Below are 10,791 nucleotides of genomic sequence, written 5' to 3'. Positions count from 1 at the left end.
AGCCAGAATGGCAGCTTTTGGCTATATTTTCATTTTCAGTTGTAACTTTTCTATTCTTTTTTTTGTTGTGTTACTTGACTTTTGCATAATTTGCTCTTTTGTTATTTATTATTTTCTTTTATTGTTATTAAGCAGCAAACACCAATAAACCTGATTCTGATAGTAATGTTTTACATTACATAAACATGGAATACTTGTATATAGTATTAAGTTCATGTTAGGTACAGTTATTTGAGTATTTGAGTATACAACAGCTTATTGACAAGTCAGAACACTTGGGAGTTTCACGTAAAAACTGTAGAACTGCAGTACATACTTTGACCTACGCATATGTAGCATTAAGCATTAAATCAACACTACTTTTTATATCTTTATTTCACATGAATTCACATTTTGCCTAAAAAAGAGATTCATTTTGAAAGTGTATCTTGTACAAAAGGTGATCACAGGGTTTGCTGAAATACTGTATATAACAGCACACCTGAGATGATGGCAATTATGCACCCATTTAATGTGACAGGTTTGCATTCTAGTGTCACTGACGTCAAAAATGGACACATGCCTACATGAAAAGCATGAAGTCAAAACATTAACTGTGCACAGTGATGTTTGGTTTCATGATTGGTTGAACATGAAATACAGTTTCATAGTCAATCATAACACTAGTATGCAAAGATGTTTTCCGTTTTGTGTCCCAGCTTGTCCAGATTTGGCAGACAGGCGTACTGGATCATCGGTGGAGGACCGCACAGGACAACAAGGACATCGTTAGACGGAGCAGGGAGATGGTCCTTGATCATGTCAGAGGTCACAAACCCTGAACTGTAGCTCCAATCTTGAAGACACAGCAAAAGAGAGAGAGAAAGAAAGGAGTATCAACCTCAGACTTAACACTGAATCTTTTTCATAGCTGTGAAAATTCTATATGGAAACACATGCTTTTTTCTATAAAAAAAAAATTCACTTTTTGATGCAGCTGTTTGGTGTATTTACAGTCAAAAGGTGAATCACTGCCATCTTGCTTTTGTGCTGGTGTAATGTGGCTTATTATACAGTTATTCACGAGGGAAGCCTCCCCTTTTCACTTCAACTCTAAATACTAAATATTGAACACCTGCTGCTATCATTTTAATATCTCTACTTCCTTTGTGCTGCAGGAAATGGATGCCTAATAGTGAAGGGTGAGCAGAACAAAGAGAAGATCTTCTAAGCTATAAAAGATGGGACATTCAAAGAAAGAATGAAAATATTAATGAAATGATGTGCTTTTTTCTTTTTTTTTAATTTCCAGGAGAAGATAAAGATTTCAGCTGGTGGTCAGTGAAGCCATTATTAACAAGAAGCATGACAAGGTCTGTTCAACTTGTGCTTTCATCCACAGATAGTCTTCTCTCCCTGCAAGGCAACCAAATAATGACACTGCCAACAAAGAGCAAGTACACCTCTTTCAATGAATAATGATCAAGGGCCAATGTGCTTCTATTCTGCGTGGGACTAATGAAAGACGAGACCGACTACGAGCAGCGTTCAAGGCCTTCATAGCAGAGATTATGTAACAATATTATGCTCATTAATTTCTTCTCGCTTTAAGGATTATAGAAGGGAAGACATGAGCGTTTTGCTAAGCGACTGTAACACCTTGTTGGAGCTATCTCCTTCCTGAGCCTGCAGAGATTTTTCTTCAGCTGAGGGGTCTTTGTTTGGTTTCCCACTGTGAATATTCAGCAGTGAACTAAAGGGCTGAGCTTTGAGACTGATTCATTCAGACTCATATAGCCTGGCACTGCGCTAATACCCACATGTGTTGAAGAAACTGGAGTCAGGATACTACCTCTGTGTGCTGTGATCCCAGCTTCTTTGTGGTTTGTTGTGGTCATAGATTTTGGGGAGATGCAAAGGACAAATCCCCCTCAATATTTAGAGCATGTGGTTTGTTTATGGATTTCTCTACATATTGTTTAAGATTTTTTGGAGTTGTGTGCACTACTTGTTTTCATTATATGGACCCCTAAAGCCCCCATTTCATATACACCGATCAGCCAAAACCACTGACAGGTTAAGTGATTATTGATTATTGTGTTCCAATTCATCGTTCTGCTGGGAAACCTTTGGTTCTGGTATTCATGTGGATACCACCTGATATGTTCCACCCACTCAAACACCATTGCAGACCAAGTACCCCCCCTCATGGCAACAGTACTCCCCTCACCCGTTTATATTTTATTAAGGCTTAAAGTTACGCATAATTAAGTGTGGGCTGTGTGTGTGTGTGTGTGTGTGTGTGTGTGTGTGTGTGTGTGTCCATCCTCAGCTTCTCTGTGAGATCCACCCCTTGCCTCTCCACAGTATGATCCCCTCGGGCCAACTTTGAAAACGGGAGTCCACAAACCAATGGGTGACGTCTTGGTAGCTACTCCCGTTATTTTTATACTGTCTGCGTTTAAAGCATAGTATAATTTTTCTGCTGTTAATGTATCGTACTAGTGTGACCACATTACACACAAAACCTGTTTGTTTTTGGTCAGAGGTAATATTATTAATACTTAATAATTAAAACTCTGTAAGCTTTAGCTATATTTCTACTGAAGGGACAGCACCTGTTCTGCACTTTTAAAACACAAGGCAGCTTATAATGAGTAAAGGTCCACCAGGTACCCTGTTATTAGGTCCATAGTTGAAGAAATGCTGTCTTACCTTGTGGAGGTTTGTCCAGTGTAAACCACAGCTTGACTTTATCAGGGTGGTTTTTCTTCACCTCTTCCAGCTCCTTCCTGAGGAGAATATCTTTCTCAGTCTGAGAGGGAGCAAGTGAAAGAGATTTTATTTCTCCAGAGTGTCTTTCATTTATGAGCAGTAAAACTTTTAACAGTAAGACACAAGGAAAGATTTCCCAGAACAATATACCACACAGAGCTGCTGACCTGGTTGGCAAATATGAGGGAGCACATGGTGTTGTCACTGGGGTCTGCTGTGATGCTGCGGATTAACTGCAGCATAGGAGTGATACCTGTCATAGTAAATGACAAACTTAGTCTCAGAGGATGATTCATATCTAACTGAGGGTAAGTACAATGTTGCCTTTTCAATTTTTTCTAGAAAATTATATTGCTTACAGTGAGGCTGCAAAGACAGTATCATCAACTGGTCATGACAGTTATACTGTGTTACAGTTTTGGGTGCAATTTATGTGCTATATAATAGAAAGGCCACAATATACTTAATGAACTATTCTTTTCCCACTCATCATCTACATAACAATCCAATAACATATAGTATCCAGTTGCACATCCAGGGACGTTGTAGCAGGGGGAAAAGTGGGGCTCATTACCCAGGGCCCCATGGGACGGGGGACCATGAAAAGCCTGGAATAAAAAGTTTGGTATTGTTTGCAGTTTTTATTCCTAAGTAATTAGTGCCATAATTGGTCAAAAGACTGAACTTCATATAAAAGAAAAAATAGTGGAATCTTTCTCAGGCCCCTCTCACCCCTTCAAAACGCCAAATGGTTTAGTCTGGCCCTGCAATAGGATTCATTTGTAAATACAGCTAGAGCTGAGTGATGCTTGTTATGTCTTTCCCCAAAAAAGGAAATTGGGGCTCCAAAAAAAGCAAAAAAAGAATTAAAAGAAAGGGAAAGAAAGCAAACTGACAGTGTAAAAAAAAAAAAAAAAATTCAGAGAGAAAAATTCAGCGTTAGAGAGACACGAATTTGGAGAGGAAGGGCAGGGGGGCCCACAGAGACTGCTCATGCATAGGGCCCAGAATGTGGTGCTACTCCACTGTATAGATCTGTGATGCAAAGTATTAATACCAGTGAGTACACTTAGGGAACCCCTTAATTTCTCCCTCAAAAAGAAGAATATTTGATTCTGCAGAGATTTCAGCCTGCTGAGCCTCTGTGATGCTCCTCTGGATAGTGTATGCTTTCATGTACAATATAATGATTGAAAGTTCACAGAAATGTGAATGAACCTGTTCCTCCAGCGATCATCCCAATGTGCTTGAATTTCCGAACTTTTGGCTCTGACTTCTTGTCTGGTCGGATGGAGAACTGACCTGAATGAAGAGAGTAAGTCTCAGCATGTGTTTGGCAGCCTGAGCTGCTCATACAGTCTTATATTGTACCACAGTGACATCTGGTGGTGGCAGCAGCTTGAAACATATTGAATGTTTACATTATACTTTCTTTATCTTTCCTTTTCACACATGCATACTCTCTCTCCCTCTCTCTCTCTCTGTCTCTCCCTCTCTCTCTCTGTCTCTCTCTCACACACACACATGCACACACGTCATACCATTTCCCTTATACACAAGCAGTCCATTGGGTCCTCTGAAGTCCATGGCGTCTCCAATAGCCATGTTGTCCAGGTACTGAGACATCTTCCCTCCATCTGGGAAGGAGGGGTGGCAGTTCTTGTAGTACACCTGGAGTTACAAAGAGGAAACAACTATCTGAATCTGTTTTTGGCTCATTATTGCTTCTACGGGGCATCAAAAATTACCTCTAGAATCATTAGCATAGCCAATAGTTTGTTCTGCAAGGCATGGATGGATTAATAAACAGGCCTGGGGGCTCAAAATGTCAGGGTTCCCCCTGTCTTTACCTACAAAATGTCACTCAAATTACAGTAATAGAAAAAAAAGAAAGACTTAAAATGACCACAGAGAAAATAAAAACAACAAAAAGGCAGAAAGAGACCACAAAGAGACACAAAACAGCAATAGACACAAAGAGACTCACAATAACTACAGAAAGGGGTAAAACAACCACAAAGAGACACAAAATGAGATGCTAAGCAACTACAAACATTTAAAATAACTATAAAGAGAAACAAATGGCCACAATGAGACTTAAAGCAACCACACAGAGACACAAAAAGACAACAAAAAGATGCAAATCAACTAAACGGAGACACAAAATTACCACAAAGAGGCACAAAACTCTATAGAGATGTGAACCAACTACAAAGAAATGCAAAACAACATCACAAAGAGGCTATATAATGATAAAGTCTGTGTGTCTTGCTCCTATGTAGAAGAGGTGGTGGGGCCTTCTGCATGTCTGTGCCCAGGGGCTCTTTTGTCGCATGGTCCGCCCATGCTGCAAGGTATGGATGCCTTTTGTTTTTTGACAAGCAGTATCCAAAAAATAAAATCTATCCACTTAAACCTTGATGAACTCTTTTGTATATATCACGTATTATCATGTATTGGTTTGTTATCACCTTAGAAAATTGATATCACTAGTGCGTTAGCAGACAATAGCTTAGTTGCACATTGTGCAAACAAGGAGCAACACTGGCATTCATTTAGAGTCATGATTTCTTGCCAATGAAAGTTCAACATTCACTCTTCTTTTAGCTCTGTATCGGTCTCTGTAGTCCCTGACTTTAAAACTCTTCAAAATCTCTGTCTTTTTTTATCTTTTCAAATCATCAGGAATTCCTTCAATACACTAAAAAGACCGTTTGGTCCACAATCCAAAATAATCTATAATCTATAAATAATCTAAAAGCCCAAACCAAACCTGGAACACAAAATATGTTGAATGTACAAGGAGTGCATGTTCCCAAATTCTGCCTCCCCAGGGACGAGTACACCTTGTTCTTGGCTAAAAAAAAAACTCATTTATATTGAAAGTTTAACAGCTAACATTGGCATCAACTGCCCAGTAAATCAGAACTGTGAGTGAGTGTGAATGCCTGAGTATGAGCATGGTGAGGCAAAGTTGTTTTCTAACTTGCTAAAAGGCACTGTCCTAACTGTCCCCCTGTCCAAACCAACCCTGCTCTCCCCTACTTATTTGCACTAGCACAGCCATTAATTACAACATATAAACTCTTTCTTACAAGTTAAATGATAGAAGTGTTGCTTCTCAAATAGTAGACTATTAATTACCTTGACCACAAGGTCAACATATCCCTGGTCCTCGTCACTGGATACTGGAGTGTAGGCTCTGACCACCAGACTGCCGTTCACCCTGGCTGACAGGTACACATGCTGACCTGGTGCAGAGGACAGAGGTGGAGGACAAGAAGGGAGGATGGGTGAAGTGGTGGATTTAAGAGGATGGGAAAAATACCGAAGCACTGATAGAAAATGAGGGCTGTCCTCTGATAGGAACAAGCTGTATTTAACCCTTTTCAACTACTTCACTCACCTCATCAGTGTACTATTGTTTAATTGTAATGTAGGACTATAATACATTTCTAACACACCAGCATATGCTATCTTTGGAAAAACTGGCCGCTCAATATCTAGTCTTTTACCTATCCAGCCCAGTCGCCAGAAGAAAATGTTGGCATTGTGCCTTTATGCAAACCATGTATACATTACATTTCAATGTTGCGTATGTATCATATCAGCGTTTCTCAAGTGGTGTAGGCGGCACGGTGGTCTAGTGGTTAGCACTATCGCCTCACAGCAAGAGGGTTCCTGGTTCGATCCCAGGAGGGAGCCCTTCTGTGCAGATTGTGCATGTTCTCCCCGTGTCAGCATGGGTTTTCTCAGGGTACTCCGGCTTCCTCCCACAGTCCAAAGACATGCAGGTTGCGGATAGGTTAATTGGTGACTCTAAATTGGCTGTGAATGTGAGTATGAATGATTGTCTGTCTCTATGCGTTAGCCCTGCGACAGTCTGGCGATACCCTTCCCAATGTCGGCTGCCATGACACAACGCTGGATACCACCAACCAGGATAGTGCCGCAAAAAGCAACTGTTTTCTTGCTGAGACATAGCTGCATTTCCTGCCAGGATAGTGCCAGGTGAAGTGATTTTTTTTTACCAGAACATCACTACTTTTCCAGTCGACATAGTGCCATAAAAAGCATTTTTATTTTCTTTCTTTCACACAAGCTGTGATTGTGGTACCAAACCATGTTTTTTAAACCCAGACATGAGCTTTACCTTACCATGACCAAGTGGTTTTGGTGTCTAAACCTAACCACACGTTAACCATAGCGTTGTTGAATTGTAAAGTTTCAGCTTATCTACCAATGTAATGTAACCCTGGTTTGTAGAAACGTACAATGCCAACAGTTTTTCTGACCATTTAGTTGATCACTTCATATAATTTGATATGTTGCAGCTCAGTCAGTAGAGTCACTACAAACAGAGCAAGATATCTCATATTGTAATCTCATTTATTGCCATATGTCAGATACTTAGAATCAAAGATCAAGATGGGCCAACACTTAGCACTTATAAGGCCTTAAGTGCTAGAGATTCATAAGAGGTACAAAGAAATACTATACTACTGTTTCTCAGAAATAAATGTGTAAACACTAACATCTCACCAAAATACTTTAAAACACCTTAAAGCAGAAAATCATTCTAGTAATCATTCTAGAGAGTTTAATCTTGGGAAAGATGCTGTTTCAGTACCTACTGGCAGTCCAAGGACGTGAGTTGCAGATGGAAGGCCAAACCGAAATTTTTTTGTGTCATGGCTGATTTCCTGTATAAGGACACAGGTTAGAGCAAAGTACAAAAACAAAGAGTGTGTAAATCGTGCTTGCTAGTTTGCAAGGATACTTTTAGACAGGGTGGTGCTTACACAGTATACCTGATGTATATATAGCTAATGTATAATGAACGAGGGGAAATTCAACATATACTGTAGATGTGAAAATTTGCCCCCTGTAGGAAAACAGAATTATTGTAAATATTAGGCTTAAGTTGGGTGGGTTGGGTGCTTCATTTCTCTCTCTCTGTTTTTCCTTTCTTTTTTCTATTGTGTTATTTTTTCATAAATCCTAAATGAGAATGGTGTCTCTAATCTGTTTTGTAAATGCACTAATTATCTTCATGTTGCATTTGTATATTTACCAAATTACAATACCAATATAATCTCTTCATAAAATGCTTTAACAGAAAAACAATAGGCTAACAAAAACATATTAAGTAAATTAGAAACAAACTAGAGAATGCACTCTCCTACGAAACTGCATGTGTGGATGCTGATGCTGCACTGCAATGCTGACTTTAACAGTTGAATAATACCAATGATGTAAAAAAAAAATGGGGAAAATGTAAATTTTCTGGAGAAGCTGACACTACACTGCAAAGTTGGCTTAAAATGCATGAGAATAAGGTGAAGTTGTAGGAATAGTTGAAAAGTAGAAATGAGTCTAATTACTTTGAATTTTTCTGAAAAGTTGAATGAGACTGCAGAATATTTTGAGGTTTTTAAAAAGCTGATGCTACACTAAATTGTTGTGATCAGTGGGTATTACAGATTAACAGGGAGAATGTTTCTGGAAAGAGATGCTGATTTTTATTCTTTTATATCTTATTTTTCCCAGTGCTGTGAGCACCATTGAAATTCAATAAACCTCCAGTGGCCAGAAATCTAGGATTGGAAAAAAAGAAAAGAAAAGAAAGAATCCAAAATGCTCTCCGTGACTAGGTAAGAAAAGAAAATGTGTTTGGGAAAATCGACCCTATAATCAGACATGAGGTTATGATATGTGTAGAATGCCAAAATATGAGCGTCACAAGAGTTAAATGGTAGAGTGTGCATTTGTATTTCTTGCTTTATGTCAGTGTTAACAAATGAAATAAGGGTCTTCAGAAATGATTAACATTGTTCTGACTGGTGTACAGCAGTTGAATATAAATTGTTGTATAATCAGGTCTGCATGTCAATGTGTCTGCAAGAATATAGTGCTAATTCTTTGTTAAATGTCTGTGTCCGTATGCAGTTTACCTGTTTGTCTAAAAGAGGAAGGGAATATTTGACCGTAGGATCCTGCAGAGTGACAGGCAGCTTCTTCTTCTTCTCACCTGCTGAGCCTCCCAGGAGGAAGTACAGCACGGTCACCACCACCACACAAACACCTACCACTACTGGGATTATCTGCAAGAAATACATGCAACATGGAGACATGACTAACAGTGAAGGTTCTAATTTTAATCAAAAGCAATAGTTTCCCCTCATTTTAATTTTGCCATATAACATGCATTATCAATGAGTTACAGTACACTTAAGTTCAACAACAGAAAAGAATAAAGGAGAAATGCTGAGTAAATAAATAAAATCTCCCAATCTGACTAAGACTGAGCAGTTCTTCAAGGAATATAGCAGCTCTCAGGCACTGAAAAACAAAAATAAGTAGATCATTTAAAAGGGGAATTAAGTAAAGGTTCATTCTCACCAAGCTGTGATCCATGGTTACAACACAAAGTGTGCCAGAGTTTCCTTCTCCTCACTCAACCTGAGAGACCAGAGTCCACACACAGTCAAAGCAATGATACTGTAGCCTTCACAACCTCTCTCTCTCTCTCTCTCTCTCTCTCTCTCTCTCTCTCTCTCACACACACACACACACACGCACACACACACACACACACACACACACACACACACACACACAAGCCGCGCGCAAAGGCCTCCGAAAGGGGGGCGTGGCTTCCCGCAGGGGAAAGGTGACACAAGGTCCAAAGCACCAATAGGAAGTCGGCTCCCACCATGACACTATATAGTGCTGTATAGTGGTGGTGCTCAGGCAGTGAGGAGCTGAGGCCCGAAATCACACCACTGACAGAGGGGTGGAGAGAGAGAGGGCCACATTACATAACTGACACTTGATTTTTTACACAGAAGAATTGACATGTACCTACATTTTCAAAGCTGATAATCCTGGTTGTATGAACATAAAACATACAGTGCATTTCATTTTAAAACACTTTGCACCTTAATATAATACATTATACAAGTCTGTCCTCGAGATTTAACAGTCCTGAATAAAAGAGGGCCGTGAGTTCTTCGAGGAATGCATTATTGAACAAATAAAAACTGCTGCCATAAAAAAGCACCACATTTCTGTTCTACCTGTACAGTCAGGATGCAGTAAAAACAGGATCATCATACTTTATCTACAATGACCTTTGATAGATAAAACACAAAGTGCTCTGCATGAATGATATAAGTGCCTACCAATGTTAGAAACACCTCTTGTAGATGTAGAAATAATAAAAGCACTTAACTTAAAGCCCCTCTATTTAGCAGTTATCAACAGTATACAACATTTAGTAAAATCTTACAAATGTACAGTGTTTGGCAGCAATTATAACTTTTCTTATAAAGATATATTTTATATTATATTAACTGTGCTTTACTACATTGTCACTTATTGTCTGTTTACACAGGAGGAGTTATGGTTACATTAATCAAGACTTGTATCTGCTGTGTTATAAATCATCTTACATATGCTAACAAGTAAGAGTTAAAATATAGTGTTACCAACAAAAACATATATATATATATATATATATATAGCCTAAAAGAAGATACGTTTCTAAATGCAGCTAGAGTGGAGTGAGTGACTTCTTATGCTATTGGAACTCCAAGTACAATCAAAACATGCAGGGTAATATGTATCCTGTCCACCATCTAAGCATGCCAACATTAAGCTGTATGTTGATTAGCACTAAACACAATGTAGAGCCAAGCTGGTGGAATTGTTGTTAGTTTTGCAGGTATTTGGTCCTAAACTTAAGTATTTGATAAATTAAGTAAGTAAGTAATATTCAGAACTTTATTAATGATCTGAACAGTTTTTACGGTAGATTTGACACTGTGGATGGCAGGACAGAATGTGAGGAAATATGCAAAAACCTCACTGCACAGACATCAGTGAAGATGATGTTGCTGCAAGTCTTTTTTAACTGAAGCCAAATAAGACCACTGGCACAGATGATCTAAAAGCCCAACTTCTTAAAGACTGAGCTGCTTAACTAAAAGGAGTTTTTGTTTCAGTCTCTCCTAGACACATGCACAGTGCCAAAAT

General features: G+C 39.0%; 1 protein-coding gene across 1 annotated transcript; it reads right to left on the bottom strand.

The window, feature by feature from the left end:
* Positions 1-357: 357 nt before the first annotated feature.
* On the bottom strand, positions 358-9,312 carry cyb5r2 (cytochrome b5 reductase 2). The gene is made up of 9 exons (XM_033634145.2): positions 9,157-9,312; positions 8,709-8,858; positions 7,385-7,457; positions 5,899-6,005; positions 4,296-4,425; positions 3,973-4,056; positions 2,922-3,007; positions 2,695-2,794; positions 358-835 (listed from the first exon to the last, which is right to left on the bottom strand). Exons 1-9 carry the CDS (start codon positions 9,169-9,171, stop codon positions 663-665), a joined length of 918 nt encoding a protein of 305 aa, XP_033490036.1. The 5' UTR covers positions 9,172-9,312; the 3' UTR covers positions 358-662.
* Positions 9,313-10,791: the final 1,479 nt, after the last annotated feature.

Source organism: Epinephelus lanceolatus, chromosome 5 (assembly GCF_041903045.1).
Source record: "Epinephelus lanceolatus isolate andai-2023 chromosome 5, ASM4190304v1, whole genome shotgun sequence".
Taxonomy (NCBI): Eukaryota; Metazoa; Chordata; class Actinopteri; order Perciformes; family Serranidae; genus Epinephelus; species Epinephelus lanceolatus.
The sequence above is the reverse complement of the archived record's forward strand: the minus strand, read 5'-3'. Positions and strand labels throughout refer to the sequence as shown.